A 21,880-nucleotide genomic window follows, 5' to 3' on the forward strand; every position below is an offset into this window, starting at 1 on the left:
AGATTGTGTTTAGATAAACCCCCCACTCTCCCAAAGTATGTTCAAATTCAGTACATAACTTAATCAAAGACCTAAATTAAAACTCTGAGTGAGTCTTTAAATGTGCTTCTTTTTGTCCTTTATCAGACATCTGGCAGAAGTTCTGGCCCTGCAGGCTGCCCAGAAAAGAGAAATTGAGGAACTATATAAGAAGATGGGAAAGGTCCCCCCTCCGGGCATCGTCTCTCCTGCTGCTATGTTGTCCAGCCGACAGCGCCGCCTCTCCAAAGGAAACGGTTTTCCTTCGTCTCGCAGGAACAGCCTTCAGCGACTGGAGATGTTACCGCTTCAAGGTAACAAAGAATATTCCCTTCTTTATTTATTATCATGTAAATATGCAACAGCTTCGAGTCTGAATGAGTTTTATAAGTCATGTACTGCTTTCCAAGGTATCATTAGGAGAAACTCTCTTGGAGGCAGCAGCAGTGGCTCGCAGGACAAACCTTTTAAAGGCGTCACTTTTGCCACAGACCTAAGTAGAATGGTGAGTCAGCACTTCCTTAACAAGCTTTTGATTATATGACAAATGAAACAAGGTGCAGGTATAAACAAGTTAAATTTAGCGATTGTTTGCACATTAATTAACATAAACACACAGGTGTAGCCATAAAAACGAATTCATGCCTTTATTTTAATGCCGTTTTTAAAACGCCATTAAATTCAAATTAAGAAAAAACTTCCAATTGAAATTCACATAAAAAATGTTTTTCCTCTGATGTCTCCTCAACATGAGAGTGAGCTGAAATGTAAACGTGGTCCTCCAGTTGTTTGTTAATGTGAAAACAAGAAAGCAAAAATATTATTGTTGATCCAAATTAGATTGTCCCAAATCTAAACCAATAAAGCCTGAACCACCAAGAGTAATCGTTATTCTCGTTGTCTTGACTCATTGGCCTCATATTTGTCACTAAACTTAAAAAGCATCTTTCCATTAAATCCCTGGATCTAAAACATAGTCTGTATGCAAAAGATGGCCATAGCTTCTGGGTCTGGAAAGTAAGGCCAATACTGAAGAGCCTTAAACTTGCATTATTTTTAATGGCCAGCAGGGGGCAACTCCTCCAGTTGCCTTCCCTTGATGTCTGACATCATGAAACACTCAATTACAAGTTTTGTGTCTTATTCAGTACAATATGATGTTCATTTTGTAAATTATAATACCACCCAGAGTCAGAATGGAGGATAAACCTGAGTTACATCCATTAGTCGTTAGCCTACCAGTGTGCAGCGTCCATCGGTTTCTCAGATGGTTTTGAAAGCCAGCTTCCAAACGGAGCCTTCACTTGCTAATAGGTCATGACTGCAAAAACACTTAGCTTGAGGCTTCAATTACTAATGGGTGATGTCACAATTGCCACATAGAGGAGGCAAAAATGTCAGGAGAGGTTTATACTCTGTAGACACCCTTTAACCATTGTCCTCCATACACAACAAAAAAGCATTGTTCTAAATCGTGTTCTTATATTTCACTTTCCTAGTAACAAACTCCAAGCCAAGCACGCCGTTATCTGGACTACCTCATCTGAAGTGTGACTGCAGTGGTCAAACCTGTCCCGTAGGAGGATCGCTTTAACCCTGGCACACCTATCTGCAAACTGCTCCCTGTCCGCCCATGGCCACTTACCTCAAATGTATAGAAACTCATCACCAGTGGAGCTGGATTTACACAGGAAGTGTAACCTCCAGATTTCAGCCCATTATCTCGACCTGGTGAACTTGTTGCAGCTGAAGCACAGAATAGCAGCCAAGTGACACGTTCGTGTCTGCTCTTTGTAAATAAACTGTCAGATCCCAACGGTTCGGACGTAACCACCTTCATTCCAGGCTGCCGCAGTGCTCTGCACAGTGTCACATCACGACATTATTTTTATCTTTTTGCCTGAACGCAGTCAAGCGGCGGTATGCCGTGCCGCAGCTGCCGAGTTGCAGCACTTTACCACGATTTTGACGCAGAACGACAACAGTTGCTGTTTTCCTGCTTGTCTGACTCGCTGCTGTTAACCTAGTCTGGAGCACAGAAATGTGAACAGTGAGACTGACACACACACACACACACACACACACACTGACAGCTATTACACACCTCACTCGCTGTAGTTTGGTAAAGATGTCTCAGCAGCTGCACAGTGAACATACATTTTTTTTTTTTTTTGCTAGAACTGTGATCAATGCCTTCCAGGGGCTTCATTCAGTTATTTGTTGTAGTCTTTATCTGGCTTCCTTTAGTGATTTGGACACCTATGTTTTCTCTAGACTCAGCTTGAAGACGTTTGACCGCAATCACTGATATTTTCAGATGTAGTGAAGGTGATTTTTTTTTTCTTCTCCATTGTACAGCTGTGTAGTAAGATATCGTGTCCCAACAGTGATAAATGTTGTACGATTCTTCAGCAAAAGGCAAATTTAGTTTTAAACACATGGGCAGAAGTTCAGTTAAATGGTGCACAAGTGTAAAAATGTTACGCATCACTTTCAAAATCTGGTAGCTGGTTTTAAAAAAAAAAAAAAGGGGGGGGGGGGGAAAAGGATGGTGAGAAAATCCACCTAGACTTTATACTACTGAATTCCTGTTAACTGTACATGTGTATATAACGGAATTCATTTATAGATCATGTTTACAATTTAGGAGCAAATTAAATACTTCAGCTACCTTAATCCTTTCTCAAGCAAGTCCGATTTGTCGCTTGTTCCAGAGATCAAGCACATTGTGCACTTTAAGTCCACTTGTAGTTCTCAGTCATTTAACACAGTTGTGTGTGAAACTATTCACTCAAGCGAGAGCTAACGAGTTTTCCTGTCATTTTTCCCCCCATAGATGATAATCTCCCGTTTCATGTTTGATCACAGAAGTGATGATCTACCCACCCACTGTTTTAAACAATGTCTATTTTTGTGGGGTGTAGAGGAATCAGTCAAAGCTGTGAATCTGTAGCTGTTGCCTTAAAATATTCCCATCACACACTGAATTTCTTGCCACCTAAACTCCCAAATCTTAATATATTCAAGGAAATAAAGTTTCTAGTCCAGATTTATTTGAATGTAAATATATAATTGTATTGCTTCCTGAAGCTGCTGTCCTGCCATGCTGAATCTGTGCCTTTCCCTAACAATGTCTTATTTTGCTCTTGAGATTTGGTGGCTAGATCCAACTCCTTATATTAAATTTTGATGAAAATAAATGCGATTCTAAGTATTACGGTGTCTTGTGTCATGTTTACTGCTTTCTGTCTCGTTCTTAAATAAATGGTAATACAGAGACATAGCTGTTAAGCAATCTAATACATGAGGCTTTTATTTCATAAATCAAAACTTTATTAGCATAAATAATGTTATTTTTGCAGTGTCACAGGCATTCTCTATTGTTGAAGGCCACTGTAGATTTTTAAGTCATTAGCTGACTGATATTTTTTCATATTCCCTTTATTTTAATCATTGCTGGAAACATCAGATAAAGGGTGCTGATTGTGCTACAGTGTAGCTTCTAAGGTCATGATCAAGTCAGCAGATTGGTCCTTACCACTGACAGGTAACTTCTTCAAAACTACACCACACTTAGTTAAGTCAGCCATACAATTGCCTTCAAATCAAGACCAAGTCCAGCTGTCTCAACATTACAAAAAAAAGAACACAGCAGCCATGGAATATGATCAGTGGCATCATAAGTAGTCCTCCTCGTTAAGTGCAGGACAGAAACAACGTCCAACAACAAGCAGATGACGCTTAAATCTCAGTTGGCACCGGTTTTTGGTCCCTGCATTCTCACACGCTTGGCCTCCTCATCGATCTCATCCATGATCCGCTCCTGGGAGACTGAGTAAAATGTGTAGCCGTCTAATTTGGAAGCAAGTGGTTAAGAGAAATATTTGAAAAGTAGGGCTGAACGATATATCGCATTTGCGATAATATCGCGACATGATCAAGTGCAATTTTCTAACCGCAAAGGCTGCGATTATACTCTGGACATGTCCAAATTCATGGGCTGCATCCTCCTGAGGCCGCATTTGTAGACCGATTACGTCACAGCGACGCGCCGAAGGCTGTCCAAATTACTACCATATCCCAGAATTCATAGCGCGGCCCAGCCAAACTCCAGTTTCCAGCAATGGCGGCCGCTACTAAGTTTTAAAATTACTCATACTAATCTTTCTGGGTCACAAAATAAACTTTTAACATATTTTCAGGCGAGAAAGTAGCTGTGTAAACATCAAATATCTGCTCGGTTTATCAAGATATCCCATATTTGCAAAAGTGCTTCGACGTTTTCAGAGGCGTCTGCTACCCACCAGCTCGACAGCTAGCCGGGAGCTCGAGGGTTACTGATGCGGCCGAGAACGGCACAACTCCCGGCACATCATTTTCAGATCACCGCGGAGTTTCGCTGCTCGGGTTAAACGTAATATATAAGTCACTTAGACAACCTAAAAATGTTATTGTTGGGCTTTTTTCAGTGTTTTGTTTGTTCGTGAGTAAATCGGTTTGGCTGAGATTAAAGTTATTAGATTAGATAAAATAAAACTTTATTAATCCCCCGGGTGGGTTCCTCCTTGGTTTTCACACAGCTGACTAAACGTCAAACAGAAAACTTATTAAACAGAAGTATGAGACAGTCGAGAATTTACACCAGTGTCTGGTTATATTTTAGATAGCAAGAAGCAGACGGCCGAGTTTATTAAACTCCACCGAGACAGCGGTGACGCTAATCAGAACTAGCCTTCTGATTCATTATGTTTGCACTTTATGTGTAATGTTACTGACTGCAGAGATCAGTAAGATGTGTGTATTTTTTATTTATTAGTTTTATTTATTTAATATTATTTTTTAATTTGACTGTCTAGTAGTTCACAGATGTCGAAAAACTGAGTGTGGTAAAGCCACTGATTTCTTTTTATGTATATTTCTGCAATCTGCACATTGTACTGACTTTCATTTTAATGTTTACACCAGGGTTCCTTGTCAGCACTTTATGCTCAGATGTTTGTAAGCTAAAAATAAACTATTGTGTATGTTCAAATATACTGTTGTGATTGAAGAAGTTAAATAAAAATGTCAGTCATCAATTCATGCATCACCTCATGTCATCATAACAGAGGTCTGTCTTCCAGGAAAGAACAGTTTAAAATTAATGTAATATAGTATTGGCCATACTATATGATGTATTGCTTGTCTTTGTTTAATAATACAGAAGACAAAGACCTTAAAAAATAATCGCATATCGCATCGCAATCGCAATATTGGGGCAAAAAATATCGCAATTAGATTATTTTCCATAATCGTTCAGCCCTATTTGAAAGCATGAAAACAAAACAAATTTACCGGAAAAACTAAGTACATCCCATGATTAAGTAAGATAACTTCATTGTCCTATTGGATGACCCAATTCTGAAGAAGAATTACCTGTTGGACAGATGGCCTCAGATTTGACACTAAAATACTTATACAGGGGAGTTCATGATAAACTCAATGATTGCAAGGTGTCCGGATCCTATGGTTGCAAAACAAGTCCAAATCATCACACCGCCACTGTGCTTGACAGCAAGGTGTTTGTACTCATATGCTGTGCATTACGGTCAATCCACGTTGGTCTCGTCTGTCCAAGGGACATTGTTCAAGAAGTCATATGGTTTGTTCAGAAGCAACTTTGCAAACTTATCAAATGCATTTGATTAGCAGCACCTGGCTGCTACTGACGCGCTTAACTGCCATAAGAGTGGATGAAATTTTCAGATTTCGACATCTGTCATTCAAAATGCCAGTGATGCGTTCAGGAAACACGTTTATCCCAAAACACAAGAGGAAATATCATTGCTTTCAGTTAATGGATTTCATTGATCAACAGAATAATAAATTCCTTCAAACGAGGTGCTCCAGAGGCCAGTTTTCGCTGCCAGTTTCAGGGTTGAATTACCAACCCTGAAACTCTTAATGAGTTCTCTTTTAAACGCAACAACACTGATGTTTACCTTTGGCAGTACACTTAAATCGTTTTACACCTACCTGAGCTAGCTGTCACGTTAGCATTCAATGAAACTGACAGTTATTACTCTAACTTAAGTAAGCCGATACATTTGCGTCTGTCTTAATACTTGGTAAACGAGCTTAACCTAACTCCTAAACAGAGGACACAGCTTAACGTTAGCATGCTACGCTAACGTTACATAGTTCACCTTGCGTTGACGTTTGACAAGGATACAAATTCCCAACACGAGCGCACCGATAGCGAGTCCCGTCACCACGTTTCGTGTCCGCAGCTTCGACGTTCTCCTCTTCCACTGTTCCAGTTCCACCTGTCTGATAAAATGCATTTGATCTTGAGAAAGACCCTCTTTGGTTGGGTCTATCCTGGCTGCGTATGGAGCGTTGGATTTCTGAGGCGGCGTTTTGTCGGCCATATCTGCACTTCGTGAGGTTAGCACGGCGCTTTCACGATTGTTACACGCGCCGCTGCGTTCTAAACACTCTGCTCTGTCAAAGCGCGCTGCGTGTGTCCTATCCGGGTGTTATCAGATCTGCGCTGAGAGGAACCGCCAAGAAAACAACGTGTGCAACTTACAAATGAGTCGCAGAGGTAGTTTTTGGTTCCTGTTAGAAGACGGTCCTACGGGGGAAACATGCGGGAATAGCGCCATCTTTTGGAAAATATAAGACGCAGGTTATTTATTTATGGGTGTCTAGTTTTGAAAAAGTAAATAAACTTAAGAGTAGTCTGTCACATAAATGTAGCTGTCTGTCGTGCTCAGAGTAAGTTACTGAAGTTAAAATGGCGAAAAGATTATTTTTTTCTCCAAGTAAAAGTAACGCAGCAGGTGTAAAATTCGGGGAGGCCTCTTTTGACCTACTGACTGATTTTCTTGTAAATCTGGACAAAAGAAACAAAGATAACCTCCCGAGTTCAACGAAATATTGCGGGAATTTCAAAAATAAGAGAGTCATTGGTGAGTATTGCTCCGTTTTATTATTTTGTAGAAAACATTTGTTTGTCTTTTATTCGTAACGGTAATTAAAAAAATATATCGCAAGATTTTCAGCTGGAATCACGTGAATAACCGTTTTTCTTTCCGTTATTGCTAACTGAAATTTATCAATGAGCCAAGTAGAACTTGTTTTATTATTATGTATTTCTTTATTTTTATTTGGATTTTTTAAACCTTCCTCCAGATGTCTGAGATTTTATATTTGTTTGTTTTTTTAAATTTTAGATGTGGTTGTTTTGTGTTTGCCGTTTTTTGTAGATTTTTTTAATGCTCACTATTATAGAGTTTTATTTGTTTGTTTTGTTTCTTAACATGCCTCACATATTGTTCTTTTATATTTTTTGTATGTTGTTTTCTCCTTTCCTTTTTCATTTCTTTAGTTTTTGTTATTTTATTTGTAAGTCGTTTTTCTTGTTGTTGTTGTTGTTTTGTAATGGTGGGGGAAGTTCAGAATCTGACATTATCAGATCTGCTTTGAGAGGATATAGTACACAAATTTGGGGTATATGAAGTATGCTATGTACTTCATATATCCCAAATTTGAGAATTTTCAGTGATTAAAAACCACCAGGTCATTACATACCCTATAAAATAACTTAAGTGAAATCATATAACAAAATAAAACATAATAAGCCAGAACAAGTGAGTTCAATAAGAAATAATAAAATATGATAATTATAATAAATAAAGAAAATAACTCAAACAACTCAAATGTTAAAAATCTAATTAAGTTAAAATCTTAATACATTGAAATAATGTGACAAGAAAGAACATTTTAATTAAATGCTATTTTTGAAGCTGGAAAAAAAAGTTCAGTAAATTCAATAAAGCAGGGGTTTCAAACTCCAGGCCTCAAGTGCCAGTGTGCTGCAGGTTTTAGATCTCACCCTGGGTCAACACACCTGAATCAAATGATTAGTTCATTACCAGGTCTCTGGAGAACTTCAAGACATGTTGAGGAGGTAATTTAGTCATTTAAATCAGCTGTGTTGGATCAAGGACACATCTAAAACCTCCAAGACACCGGCACATAAGGCCTGGAGTTGGACACCCCTGCAATGAAGCAAAATAAAACAGAAAAAAAAATGCTTACTAAAGTCATTTAAAAGAAAAGGCACAGCAGAAGTATTATACCATGAAATATATTGCTAGCATAAGAGAGAACAGCTGGCTCTCTGCTAGACAGATGTGTTGTAAAGAGCCACAATACAAACACAACACTTTGTGAGGCCAACTGTCTTTTTATAGTCTTGTAAATGCCCAATAAACAAGTGCTAAAGCAAACTGAGGCTGACTTCAATGACAAACTTGTCCAAACTGTCAAAAACTAAACTAAAATCATTATGTATGTTTGGATTACTTTTATTTAGTATTCTAAGTAAAACATCTTTGGTTATGAAAAATAAATTAATTTATTAATTAAACTAAATCAGGTTTTTAACATGTTTTTACTCCTATAGCTGTTCATTTAGTTTTACTTAACTGTAGTGACCTTGTTCAGATAAAATAATGTTAAAAAAATAGTCCAGATGAAAATAATGCAGACTTAAAGTAAAACTGCAGCATATCATCCATGGTAGATAACCTACTATAAACCACTACTGTGTACACACTAGACTTACAGCAGAGTGTCTTTTGTGTATTTCAAGCCTTTGGGGTGAAGTCTGTCTTTTGTCAGCAGGTAGTGACTAAGCTGTATAGGACTACCTCTGAATGGCCCACTAAGCCTCATTGCACCCTGTAATCACTCTGAAGTCTTTCATACATCTGGGTCTGTGAACCCTGTCATTATGGAGGTCGATTCACAATATAAACTCCTTGAGGCAGCTGAGTTTACCAGCTAGGAGCATCTCCGCAGACAAATCCTGTGAGAGAGGATGAGGAGGAGCAATGGAAAACAGTGATAATAACTTTTAATGAATCCATATGCTTCCTTGTAGCCCACAAATCAGCTAAAATACCGTTTATATGGCTAGATTTATGGGAACAGCCTTGTGAGGAGTGCTTATCAGTGTTGGTTTCACCTGTTATTGTCAAATGTTGCAGAGATGAGGGCTTAAATGTAAAGTCTCAAGTAGGCAAAGGGAAACTTAAAGCAAGCCATTTATTGAGTTGCTTTAAATTCAAAAGATGCAGTTCATATGGAAAACTGAAAACTAACCTGCTAAAACCTTAAATCTAAAAACACACTAAGGCTGGGAAGCAGGTAGAGAAATGTGAGCAGACACTCTGACTGTATATACACAGGCAGGCAATTTGGAAAGGTAGAGACAGCTGGGGAAAAAGACACAGCTGAATTAAATCACAGAGTACAAGAAAAGGGGATGTTAAATTAAAACAGAAGGTGGGATGGCTTAATAGCATAAAACACAAATACATAATACACAGAGAATGCAGAGAAGTTAATAATAACTTCCAAATTATATTTTTAAAATGATGAATCTGATGATGTATCTCTGTTTCTCTTTGAAACAGAGATACAAAAAATGGACAGTTTATTTCTAAAACTTGTCACGTTTGAGTCATAATACCTCAAATACCTTTGCAGATCCTCAAACATGTACATGTAATGAATGTGGAAATTGTACTTTTATTTTCATAAGAAAGCTTAGCTTGTTGTGTGAATGAACTCTCCATAATTTTAAGACTAAAGGAAATGGAAACATTTGGAGATTTTTTTAAGGTTTATTTATCTCACGGGTTATGTAACTTGTAGTGGTCCAGCCCACGTGAAATCAAATTGGGCTCTATGTGGCCTATGAAGTAAAATGACCTTCAAACTATTCTCTTACTTATTCTATTTCTTATTCTATTTCTAAGAATAAGGACCCCACCCATCCTAAACTCATTTTGGACACTTCTATCCATAACCTTATTCTTTTGTTATCTATCCAGATCTAATGAACTTGAAGTAAAATGACCTTCAAACTATTCTCTTACTTATTCTATTTCTTATTCTATTTCTAAGAATAAGGACCCCACCCATCCTAAACTCATTTTGGACACTTCTATCCATAACCTTATTCTTTTGTTATCTATCCAGATCTAATGAACTTATGCAAGGGCTGGAATGTGGATTAAAGCTAGAACTATTTTCCACATCTTCAAACTGTATCTGCAAAAACTGGCACCCAAATGTGCATGATGCCAGGTTTATGCTGGTGCCAGCATGACAGGATGTGAACATTGATGCTTCCCCCCTCAGCTGGATGCTTCTTTTACTCGTCTGATTTAGATCTGAGAAGAAAATAGTTCCTCTGTGCAACTCCACACAGCCACAGACCGTGCAAAGGATAGTAATAATAATGTGTTAGTCCCCGTAGGGAAATTACTCCTCTGCATTTAACCCATTCACCCAGTGAGGCAGTGGGCAGCCACCAGTGCAGCGTCCGGGGAGCAGTGTGTAGGGACAGTACTTTGCTCAGGGGTACCTCAGCGTAGCTGTTCAGTGGATTCAAACTCCTAACCTTCCAATCATGGGGCAACCACTTTACCTACTGAGCTATCCCTGCCCCTTTTTCCTTTTCTTTTTTTTTCTTTTTTAAATAATAATAGACATAGCTTTGTAGGATTAAAAAAAGTGTGGCCAACCCAGAATTCCTCTAAACCTGCAAATTTAAATATCCATAACAATTTCTCCAGCTCCAAAAAGACTTTCAGTCCTATAGTTGTTTATGGGCAAAGAGCTCTGATCTCTGTAAATAACTTCCTGAGGACTTTATGGGCTAAACCACTAGGTAGACGTCTCTGCAGCTAAGATATCTTAAACTGGTGAACTCACATCAAACTAGTATAGATTTCTAAACACCACTACAGGTCAGAGGAAACATTGGTACATTTGAATTTGGGGTTAAGTGTCCCTTTAATGAACACGTGACGTTGCTTCTAAATTATTTTGAATGTTTTATGTTTTGCTCTTGTGCCTTCCTCTCCTGTGTTACTCAGAGTACATCTTACTGATAACTAAAAAACTGAGACTGGATCCACTGGTTGGTTACCACGCTGTTGAATTACTTCAAAGGTATGATTGAGCAGCACATGTAACTTTCCCTGTTGGTTACACCCTGTGTATTACTGGTTTTAGTTAGTATACTGTCACTTATAATAATAATTATAATCATTATCTTTGCCAGGTTCATGGTTAAATACATTGAAGATTTCATAACCGCACCCACACCTAAAGGTGCAACTTCTAATCGTCCGAGAAGTTATGAGGATGCTGTTTATAACAAACTGAAGGACAAATTCCCGCTGATCATCTTCTCCTGTGTTCAGCTTGCGAGCAAACTGTCTCTGCACAGTCATGCAAGTTCTGCCTTGCCAATGATTACTTATGTCAGTTACCCTGAGATCGCAAATAGAATAATCTTGCATAATTCTTCCACACCTTTTGCAGATGATTGACAACAATACTGCTGTACACTTTCTACACTCAGTCAGCTGCACTGTATCCAAACAGACTCTCCTGGAATCAGAGCTGATGGTCTTGAAAGGGCTTAAATTCAGACTAAATGTCCTCAACCCACTGACTTATGTGGAAATACTTCTGGAAGTTCTCGGTAAGGGTCCATATATGCACAGAAAAGTTTATTACATATTATAAATATTAATGTCAGTGCTTTGAGATGATTACATAAACTCTTGTAGGACACAATGAGCCATCAGTCCCTATGAAGCACCTTTATCACTACTGCCACCATGTTCTCCAGTTTATCAGCCTGGAGAGGACTGCCATCTATGAAACCTTGTTAATGACAACCACTGAGCGTGTCAGCCCATCCAGGGAACAGAGGTATTAGATTTGGCTTTAAGAAAATATTTCTGATAGATGGTAGAATGGACATGCAGCTTTGGAGAACATTCAAAGGTCAGATGGTCCAATCACTTTTCTGTGACCTTGATGGGAAATGTCATGAGATCCATTAAAGATCTGAAGAATTCATAAGGACACAGGGAAAGAGAACCACAACGAACCTCAGAGAATCTGACTGCACTTGCATTAGCTGTTTAATAATGTGGTTTTTGATGTTAAGACAGCAATGTGCTGAAATCTGACTACAAAAGATTCATCCTATAGAATTTGCCCTTTTCACTGTCTTTATAATACTGTTTTATACAGCTCATATAATAGAGAAACTGTGAAAATATGACTTCATTACTGAAGTTATAAATTTAAATAAAAAGGAATAAATGGCCTATAAAGTGAAATGAAATGTTTGTTACCCTGAGATTACTTTCTCAGCCCATCAGCTCATATTTCCAGATCCAGTGTAATTCCTGCCTATATTAAGGCTTTCTCTGACTGAAGTTAAAAAAAAAATTAATCCCAATCATAAAGGTTGGCAATACAGCAGCAATTAAACTGAGGACATAACTGACTGAGTTAGCAAACTGAATTACAATAAACCTTAAATAGCTCATGATCTTGATTTAAAGACCTGTTTCCTTTTTTTTAACCTTCTTCAAAACTTAGCAGGTTATGGCACAAAGTTGAACGTACAATTAAACAACATTTACATGATCTGCATTACTTACATCATTCATATTGATCCTTTGGTCTGATGATGTATTGCTGTGAATTATGGGACAGCTTTATCTTCTTTCCTTTCATAAAGCTTGGTCTGGTGTATTCTCTGCTGAAGGAGGTAATACAGGAAGCCCTGAAGCGCCATTCTTTAGTATTTAGAGAATTCGACCAGCTCTTTTTTGGTTGTCACACAGATACTTCAGTGTCACTTCACTTAATTCAAAAACCTACAGCTTGTCAGGCCAACTAGTGTTCATAATAATTTAGGATGATGCGGTACAGTACACACTGGACAGGTCAGCAATCTGTTGCAGGGCTAGCACAGAGAAACAGCCAACCATCACGCTCACATTCACACCTACAGTCAATTTAAAAATACCCATTAACCTAACCCCATGTATGTGTTTGGACTGTGGAGGAAGCCAGAGTACTTGGAAAAACCCACACAGACACAGGGAGAACATGCAGACTCCACACAGAGGCCCCAGGCTGGATCTGAACCCTTCTTGTTCTCTTGCTTGCAAGTAAAAACAAAAACAAAACCCCAACATTTTTTGCCATCCATCTCAGGTTACTTTCTGAAAATTTCAATTGAGTTCAACTTAGTGATTTTCTCTCAAGTTTGAGTTATTTACCTGAAATTTTGAGACTATGTTTTCTAAACTATGTAATCTCTTTTTTTAAACAATGCTGGGAGTGAAAAAAAATATTTGTAATTAATCAACTAAAGCTGAAAGCTGAAAGACTTTTAATGCCACAACAGACTGATGTCAGTATAGAAAATTACCCATCCACTATTTGTGATTTTGTGTGATTTAATATGTCATCAATCATTTGTGAAAACCAGGGAACAATTTGTACCAGTGACTGAAGACTGCATGCTTCTGGGTGTTGGTGTCATCGCTGTGGCTGCATTCATCCTCAGAAAGTGGGAACAGGTAAAGTAAAATTTCTTTTTTTTATATTACACCTACAACAGAAATTGTTGTCACTGTAAAGGTTCAAATAACCTTTTTAAGTCACCTACTTGATTTCAATTAAATTAAATCTGAATCTAATCGAACTGTGTTTAACTGTAGGTAGTTGGAGAACTGAGCCACATCACAAGAATCTCAAAGAGAAGCATCACTGATTTTGCTCACGCGACTTTGGTGCACATTGTTGGCATCAGCTCCAGTGTCCCTCCACTCTCATGACTGGCATGAGAAGAAAAAAATCTGTGTGCTGCAATAAAATGTCACCTAAACAAATAAAAAAATCACTAAAGATTGGCGATGTTGCCAAAGTGTTAGAAACACTGTTAACTGTTCATTCTGTGAAGCCAAATAAATAAAAAGAGATTAGAGCTGTGGAAATACAATTGATTTCATTTCAAATACTGTTACAGCCTTACTATAGCTGCTGACACTTATCCACTCGCTTAAATTTGATGCACTGCAATTTATTATAACACTCAAATGTGGATTTGAGCTGGGGATCAAATGCCCATTAACATTTGATGGGTCCTCCTCATCTTTCTTCTTGTCATTAGGCAGGCAAACATGCAGGGAATGAACATCAATCGCATCTGCAGAAAGAAATAAAAAAACTGAGTTGCTGTAGAGAGAACCGAAAATCTTCAAATGTGTTAACATTTATGCTTTGGGATGAAACTGACATCTTCTTGTGTGTAGTAAATTTAAAAAAGGCAGATGAAAAACAGGAAGGAAAACAAAGGACCAAAGACGATGGGAAGATTATATAAATAAAGGGTGAATTACAAAACATGACCCAGGTAGCAAATGGTCACAAGTGGAGACAACCCCCCAAAACACACAAGAACACAAACCATCAGAGGAAACCAGGACATAACAGAGAGAAATAACTTGCACCAAAATGTGAAAACTAACACTTAGTGGGACAAGACAAGGCACCAGGAATTAGGAAAAGCTAGAACCACAAAGTGGCACAGCAAAACAGAGACAATATTAGGACCATGACACATCCATTTTATGCAAAAACATAAATAATTAAAGAAAGTGAAAAATAAAACATTAAGATTGTATAGTTACCCAGGGCGGCTGGGAGTTAAATGTGGATAGATAGAGTACAGTTCCTGAGATGATCATGATATCCACTATATCTGACACATCAGAGCGCCCAGTGATGCCATCACCCTGAAACAGATGGGGAAGGACAAAGTGCAGTCATGTAATTATAGTTTTAATTTTTCAAAAGCCTGTTTTTTCTTTTTTATTCTTTTTCTCAGTTTACCTGTCGAATTCTCATGTAACAGTCCTTCAAGTCAAACACGTTTGGGTCCACGACTACCCTCCCCTTACAAATTTCACATCTTTGGACAGCACGGAAAGATAACCCTGGAAATACACACACATCGTGACTAAGCATATTGACCATAATACTACCGTATAGCTTTTTCTTTTGCAGGCAACTTTTTTGGGGGCTATACCAGCAGACACAGTGGAAACAGCAACATTATCTTCCTGGTTAAAACTGGTCTGAACCATAGAAGGATTAATTAAGAGGTCCAGTCAGGCGGGAAAAAAAAGGAACATCACTCAGATTATTGCACTGAAGACATTACAAGCATGTGTTTCTTGTAGGATGATAAATGGGCTCCAGTGTAGGAGGTCTTGCCAGGGCTGCAGTTTTGATATTGTTATTCCTCTTTCAGTAGAGAACATTATTTAATTTTGTTCTAATCAATATTATAGGTAATTGGATAATATGGAAGAACTTTTTTTGCTGAAAAAATAGCATGTTGAAATGGCAAATTTCACCATTCATATAGAAAGTTTCTCAATTTTAGCTGCCTACCAACCTGAGTGGATTTTGGCCTTGAGCCATGTTTTCAGGCAGTTCAAGTGTATGAAGAGCAGACTTCCTGAACACAGGCAGGGTGACAACAATGGGTTGCTCAGTGACGCGTCACTGCTGTAGCAGATCCGGCATCGGTCTTTCTCTTTTTCCTCCTCATTGTCCTGTAATGGCTCCTCTAACATCCTACAGGTAGCAGGAGATGATATATCACATTAGACAATATGTCTTAATGGGAACCTGTTATGTTTGACTCCACATGCTCTCATACATATACTGTTATATATGGTGGAATCGCATTTTAACAAGGGCCAGCGTTTTGAATATTTAAATCAGTATAGTTTAAACTGCTCTGAATGCTGCTCTGAAACCTTGAGTCCATAAACAGCAGCCAAAAAATCTGTTCAAAAGCAGGGGCAAAGAGGTTAAAATGTCCTGTTTTACACATGGGATGAACTAAAGGGGCTCTAACAAGGTCCAGTATAAGATTTCAAGAAATATTTTGAATCATTAAAAGCTTCTCTAGTGGTGGAGCTGAAAAAGTTCTCTAAATTTCCAGTTAAGTCACAGCTAATCAGTGTATTCCAAAGTCAGACATATTAACAATTGAAACATCCTGCAAGATTACCTAAAATTTGGTTGTAGATCACCTAATGTGTCTGTAAAAGTAATTCACCTCCGTTTGAATCTGGATAACATCTGTCCATCGCAGTCTTTTGAAGATGGGGGCACTTCAGCAGCAGCAGCCCCTTGGCACTCTTGATTCTGTGGAAGCGCTTCACCTTCACCAGCTGTCATCATAATGGAGGCTTTAGAGGTATATGGACCTCTTCTTTTATTACGAGACCGCAGTGTGTTGGCATTGCTGGTTCCATTCTGAAAAGCGCCGTCCTCCATGTTGCCCACACAGGTCTGCCTTTGAGAGAGGCCTGAGCTGAGTACGGAGGGAGGACATTGCTTTGCCCCCTGAGTACAAGCTGAAAAGCCCGTGTTGACTTTGCCAGGTGGTGTCGGCATCACATGAGGTGACCTTCTTTGTTTTAGGAGAGGAGTGACACTGCATCCGTCACTGCTAAGAGGAGCTCCACTCAGGACTGCTGACATACTTAACTGTGACCTGAAAGACTGCTGTCTAAGCGGGCTGTGAGAGCAGCCAGCAGAGACTGAACTTGACTGACGTGCTGTTTTCGAAAAGGTGATCGAATCACTCTCTCTACGTGTGTGCTGCCAGGAGTCTGTTAAGCCGCCATCTGCCTCCACCTCAGATTCACCAGACAATACATTCAATATGTGGTGATGTAGGACAGCGATGGTGTCTCCCTGGAAGTTGTCCAGAGTCTCAGCACTGGAGGGGAGCTCAAACTCTGCGATTTGCCCGTAGCTTGTTCTGTTGAAAAGGTGGTTCACATTGTTCCTGCTCTTCAGGATGTCTTGGCTTTGTATTTGTTTACACGCTTCCCTGTGGGTAGATCCATTTAATACAGCATCTTTCACAAGCTTAGACCTGTGCTTGATGTGATACGGGACATTGTGTGCTATATTATGGTGAGAAAGGAAAAGAAATTAAACTTATTGGTTTGGAATGAAAACATTTTGGATATCAAATAACAACTAATATTATAAAATAAATAAATAAAACACAGGGTAGTTAGAAAACCGGTCCAGGTCCTGCTACAACCTGCAGCACAAAATGCATTCTAGAAAACTTACATCTGGATGGCAGTGGGGGCTTTCCACAGTGGGGCATTTTTGAAGTCACTGCCAACTCTGCACTCATGCTCTGGGTTACGCTGGAAAAAGCTTGACAGCGGGACACTGAGGCTTTGTTCAGAGGGTTCTCTGGCTCAGATGAAGCACACTTCCCAAAGCTGTGGGGGGCCAACTACAGGTGGCAAACAGAGAGGTTGCTGGAGAGTGAGACTTTTGGAAAGCTGAGCTACTCAAGAGGGATATCGGATGTTCCTGTTTTGAAAATGTTCTTACCTTCGGGGCTTCCCTTGCAGCTGACACTGAGTGCAATTGTGTGAAAATATTCGGCACGCCCGAAATATTTGCTTTTGTCTCCTGACTCCACCTTTGATAAAAATTCTGATAAAACAGATTCAATACAGTGGATGAGAAGGAAGGATATACAGCATGTCCGTATGAGTTTTTGTGTCGTGTACATCAAACTGTACCATGCTCTCAATCTGTAAATGTTTCCACCAAGAGGGCAGCATTACTCACAACGTGTTGTCCCCTGCAACACAAAGACAGTGAGAAATAGCATAAAAGCCAGTCTGAACATTTAAAGATACAATCAGGTCTCAGTTACTATTATAGAAAACAAGGCCATAGCATGACATAATGTCTGTGCTGATAACAGTTCAATACCATGAATCCTTACTCACTCTCTCTGCTTAAAAATTTTACAGAAACTAGTTACACACAAAACTTCCAGAAGTTAAACCTGACACAAATTATCTGCTATTTATTGTAAATAAATAGCCTGTCTGGAAGGAGTCTGAATAGTAATTATACAATGAAATCATTTTTATTTTTAGATTTTAAGAGCAAGTAAATAAGCTGGACATCAAAAGCAGGTTTATTTTATGAGAGCAAAATACCTACGCTACACACTTCATCTGTTACACCTTATTTGCTTAATTCTTCCCATCACAGATTCAACAAGGTGCTGGAAGCCTTCCTCAGAGACTTTGGTCCACAGTGACATGATAGCATTACAGTTAGTGCAGGTTTTTCAGATACACGTCCATAACATCGATCTCCCATTCCACCATATCCCAAAGATCATCTATTGGATTGAGATATTGCGACTGTGGTGGTCATCTGAGTACAGTGAACTCATTATCATGTTTGAGAAACCAGTTTGAAATATTTAAGCTTTGTTACATGGTCCAAAGTGCTGCTGGAGGAAGCCATCAAACGTTGTGTACACTGTCCTCCTTCTGATGCTCAGTTTGAAATTCAGCAGTTCGTGATTGTGATTGGCTAACTAGACATTTGTGTAACCATAAATGTGAAAAAGTGTCCCTAAGAGACTATTTTTCCACTCAGTGTGCACTTCAAAACTCCAAAGTTATTTTTCAACATTGTTTTGTAATCACACTAAAGATTAACATTACAAATGAACTTGGATTTACAAATGATGTTTAATAATTTTATTTAATAAGTAATACGTTAATAATTACCTCAGGCCTGCGCTTATTCACAAAGTATCACCATCACCAAAAGACAGACGGTAAATTAAAAAGAAAAAAAGAAAAAAGACGTGGTTTCAAAGCGCAATGCGAAACTTTTAAAACTTTATAAATACATTTTCAAAAGGTACATTTCAAACTTTTCATTCCCTTAACTTAAATATAACTACAGTAATATAAAACATTACACATATGACACTTTTTTGACTTACTTTGTACTCGGATAATGACCACTTTGTGTACAATACATCCACCACTGCGGTTTTTTTTCCAAATAATACGTTTCCATCGAAACCAGAATCCGCAGCTGCGCGGTGGCTGGTGTCCAGTTCTAACCACGTGTTTCTAGACAGGGCGGGGAGTTTGAAAATATTTAATTTTAGCGATACGGGAAATAAAACCTGCATATGTGGACACGACGGTCACATCTAATCAAAATCACTAGAATTCTTTAAGCGCTGCTCTCTGGCTGGCCGTAATGTCAATTAAGACAACAAGAATTCCTTGGTCCAAGCAAAGATGACAGTACACGTATAGGCTAACTGCTTTGGAGCATAGTCAGTAATTTTAAAATAACTGCCTGAAAATACGACCAAGATGGCTACTTATTGGCAATATTCAACAGTTTTAGATTAACTGGAATAAACAGCTCTTTTGTTTTTTTTCACATGTGACAGAGCTTCCGCCATTTTTTTCCCGGATGGCTGCAAACACGGAATATTTCACCTGCTCTGACTTCCTCTGTTTTGTTGATATTTAGAAACAAATGTTTTACATTTACATTCATCACTCCATGAGACCTATTGCTAGATATTTTCAGTCTAAGGAAACCACTTTCAGAATATTTTAGACCTGCCACTTCTTTTGTCCTCCACTTATCAAGTTTCCCCAGATTTTTTGAGGACACACTGCACATCATATACAACAATGTCAAGCTTGCTGCTCATACCCCTGTGGGGAACACCTTTTTGGTGCAAAAAATACTATTTTATGTCAAACTGTGTTGGCATTTTAAATTTTTTTTTTTAAATCATTTTCTTCAACTAAAGAAAGCAACACAACACATTGTGTGTTTTTGGACCAGGCTATCAGTAACTAAGTGACAAAATATAGAATTTAAATCTGTGTCTAGACACAACACAGGATGATTCATTCAGTCCAGGATTTATTTGTTTTTTGCTGTCTCTGTGTCTTATATTGTTTGTATTATAGGTGATATGATTTAAATTTCATTCCAGCTACTTTTTCTATCCTCTTAAGCTTTTCCTTGCTTTACGCTAATGGCTTCAAATGATGGTGTTTATGTTTTATTCTTTTTAATTTAACATCTGAGACGACAGCTGGAAATTGTCTATTTGTCTACCATGAAAACATTTACAGTTTTAATGGATTACTTGTGAAGATATAAATAAACAATTGGACACACTTTTTCATCACTATAATGCACATGAAGTTTTGTTGTTGGGTTTAAAATAATTTTAGGTGCACTTCAGACTAATTGTTTTAGCCAGTATATTGTTTTATTGACAGTGTTGAAATAAAGCTTTCTTTCCTTTATGTGAGTGATAATGGAGGCCAATCTGTAACTTCAAATTTGAAAGTGTTTTGGCTCCTTTATGATACAGAACTCATGTGCCGCTGATAAAAGGATCTCTCACACTGGCATAACATCAGACAAATTTGAGGTGAGCTACAACCCCAGTAGATTAGCATAAGAAATCCAGGGCCAGCAGGTTCACTGAGCCACTCTCTTCCTTCTCTGGCTCCCCACAACTCTGCTGATCCCTCTGCAATCCTGTGTTAGTCCCAGTTAATCTTACCTCCTCTTGCAGTGGGCTAGAGTGGGCTCCACACTCACCTCTACTGTTTTCATTCTTTATATTCAGACAGACGGGAAAGTCCAGGGGAAGACAGAGATTAAGAAAGCTCTGGCAGGATTTGATTCAGTGCCAGTGGGAGCATATGTGTTTCTAGAGGTGAGGGGAGCTCTATCTGTGACCACCTCATCTATCACACTCTGTGTGAGTACACTGTGGAAAAACCCCCCCACACCAAAGCCAGTTTCCAGGGACCCCGTCAGGTATTTCTCATTACCAATTGGCGAGAGAATACCTTTTGTGTATAAATGTCTGTTTTGGCATGTTTGTTAGTTAGTGTGCATACTGATGGATGTGTTTAGTTACATGGCTTATAAGCTGAGATAAATTATGTTGTCATGTTTTTCTGTAAAGCGTCAAGTGTGGTAGAAAATGGTTGCTTTCTCTCTTAAAGACTGCTTAAATAGCCCTGACTGCAGATTTCTGGAATGATGCCGAGAATATGCCCCCCAATATTAATCCAATCGAGACACAAAATAAATCGAGTTCTTACCAAGAAAAACCCCTTTGTGATATTATTAAGCATGACAGCAGTACCTCAGACATGAGCAGGTCTTGTTTTACTCACTTACTAACATTTTCAGTTCATACTGCCATAAAATCTTTTGTGGTAAACTTCATTATCAGTGGCACATGCAAACACGGTGTTATGATCTCAGTCTGCAGCGGAACAATATAACCTCTCAAAACAAGGACTAGTAAGTCAGTATCAAGGCTTCGTTCCCCCCCACATAAAAGGCCATTTTCATTTTGCATTCACAATGATTATTGCTGGTTTGTTAAATAATGCATAAGACCTGTTGCCTTATCGTCTTGTTTTTAGTCAAATTTAATAAGAAAGCAGAGATTTTTTGGCTTATTAAAATCATCAAAGATCATGTGACATGTTTTGAATGTGATGAAAAACAGAAACTGCACTAAGAACCTAAAGTCAAATGAGCAAGTGACATTTTCTGCAGGTTATTTCTCCCCAACAAAAAGACCTGGCCTGATATGAGTAAATATGTGTGCAAAAGTGATAAGAATGCCTTTCTGGAATATATCATTTTGTATTTTAATTAATTACTCGGTTCATGAATTTCCACGATAAATTCATGCAGAAACGGTACAAACTGGTGCCTAAACATTTACTATGACTCAGCAAATTCAGTATCAGGAATCCCCAAATAAAACCTCTCCCCATACAATTAGATGAAAGAGAACATCTTTCTTTTATCACCAGCTACACAGCTGAAATTTGAACACAGTTAGGTGTTCCAACAGGATATACATATACAAACCTGGTTTTAATGGGTAATAGAAGCTAATATTACATTTCTTGAATGACCTTGCCAAAACCCCTACCTCAACCCTACTGAAAAGTGTGTGGACTATGCTTAAAGGTTGGATCCATACTATGAACCCAGGCCGTTTAAATGAACTCTTGCAATTCTGCCAAGAAGAGTGGTA

General features: G+C 38.5%; 4 protein-coding genes across 6 annotated transcripts in view; 2 read left to right on the forward strand and 2 right to left on the reverse strand.

The window, feature by feature from the left end:
* wnk4a (WNK lysine deficient protein kinase 4a) overlaps positions 1–2,360 on the forward strand; it is a 48,798-nt gene extending 46,438 nt beyond the window's left edge. Inside the window, exons 19-21 of one of the 3 annotated variants that reach the window (XM_005913586.3) lie at positions 127–332; positions 429–523; positions 1,518–2,360. In XM_005913586.3, coding sequence (XP_005913648.1) covers positions 127–332; positions 429–523; positions 1,518–1,520 — 304 coding nt within the window. In that variant the 3' untranslated portion in view covers positions 1,521–2,360. Of the gene's footprint in view, positions 1–126; positions 333–428; positions 1,497–1,517 lie in introns of those variants that run through there. The other 2 variants (XM_042223977.1, XM_042223981.1) reach the window with 2 other exon arrangements.
* A 968-nt stretch (positions 2,361–3,328) lies between these two features.
* Positions 3,329–6,462, reverse strand: LOC102310586 (cytochrome c oxidase assembly factor 3 homolog, mitochondrial). The gene is made up of 2 exons (XM_005913589.3): positions 6,230–6,462; positions 3,329–3,870 (listed from the first exon to the last, which is right to left on the reverse strand). Exons 1-2 carry the CDS (start codon positions 6,426–6,428, stop codon positions 3,767–3,769), a joined length of 303 nt encoding a protein of 100 aa, XP_005913651.1. The 5' UTR covers positions 6,429–6,462; the 3' UTR covers positions 3,329–3,766.
* A 27-nt stretch (positions 6,463–6,489) lies between these two features.
* On the forward strand, positions 6,490–13,882 carry cntd1 (cyclin N-terminal domain containing 1). Its single transcript, XM_005913590.2, has 7 exons — positions 6,490–6,971; positions 10,956–11,031; positions 11,144–11,315; positions 11,407–11,569; positions 11,658–11,802; positions 13,385–13,475; positions 13,617–13,882. The coding sequence occupies exons 1-7, from the start codon at positions 6,797–6,799 to the stop codon at positions 13,731–13,733; spliced, it is 939 nt and encodes a 312-aa protein (XP_005913652.1). The 5' UTR covers positions 6,490–6,796; the 3' UTR covers positions 13,734–13,882.
* Positions 13,883–13,918: 36 nt separating this feature from the next.
* LOC102309557 lies at positions 13,919–18,857 on the reverse strand. The gene is made up of 9 exons (XM_005913585.2): positions 18,767–18,857; positions 17,532–17,593; positions 17,338–17,442; positions 17,065–17,236; positions 16,031–16,889; positions 15,359–15,540; positions 14,791–14,894; positions 14,589–14,693; positions 13,919–14,104 (listed from the first exon to the last, which is right to left on the reverse strand). The coding sequence occupies exons 2-9, from the start codon at positions 17,571–17,573 to the stop codon at positions 14,015–14,017; spliced, it is 1,659 nt and encodes a 552-aa protein (XP_005913647.1). The 5' UTR covers positions 17,574–17,593; positions 18,767–18,857; the 3' UTR covers positions 13,919–14,014.
* Positions 18,858–21,880: the final 3,023 nt, after the last annotated feature.

This window comes from Haplochromis burtoni, unplaced genomic scaffold, assembly GCF_018398535.1.
Source record: "Haplochromis burtoni strain Fernald_Lab_line unplaced genomic scaffold, NCSU_Asbu1 Contig_6, whole genome shotgun sequence".
In the NCBI taxonomy this organism is placed as follows: Eukaryota; Metazoa; Chordata; class Actinopteri; order Cichliformes; family Cichlidae; genus Haplochromis; species Haplochromis burtoni.

What these genes read in the sequence shown, in the direction of transcription:
- LOC102310586 (XM_005913589.3), bottom strand. Translation starts at nt 6,428, where the DNA reads ATGGCCGACAAAACGCCGCCTCAGAAATCCAACGCTCCATACGCAGCC. An exon ending in TGCGCTCGTGTTGGGAATTT is followed by an intron (nt 3,871 to 6,229) that starts GTATCCTTGTCA and finishes CTTCCAAATTAG; the next exon opens with ACGGCTACACATTTTACTCA.
- cntd1 (XM_005913590.2), top strand. Translation starts at nt 6,797, where the DNA reads ATGGCGAAAAGATTATTTTTTTCTCCAAGTAAAAGTAACGCAGCAGGT. An exon ending in AGCCCATCCAGGGAACAGAG is followed by an intron (nt 11,803 to 13,384) that starts GTATTAGATTTG and finishes TGTGAAAACCAG; the next exon opens with GGAACAATTTGTACCAGTGA. An exon ending in TCCTCAGAAAGTGGGAACAG is followed by an intron (nt 13,476 to 13,616) that starts GTAAAGTAAAAT and finishes GTTTAACTGTAG; the next exon opens with GTAGTTGGAGAACTGAGCCA.
- LOC102309557 (XM_005913585.2), bottom strand. Translation starts at nt 17,573, where the DNA reads ATGCTGCCCTCTTGGTGGAAACATTTACAGATTGAGAGCATG. An exon ending in ATTTACAGATTGAGAGCATG is followed by an intron (nt 17,443 to 17,531) that starts GTACAGTTTGAT and finishes CTGTTTTATCAG; the next exon opens with AATTTTTATCAAAGGTGGAG. An exon ending in TTATCCAGATTCAAACGGAG is followed by an intron (nt 15,541 to 16,030) that starts GTGAATTACTTT and finishes TGCTACCTGTAG; the next exon opens with GATGTTAGAGGAGCCATTAC.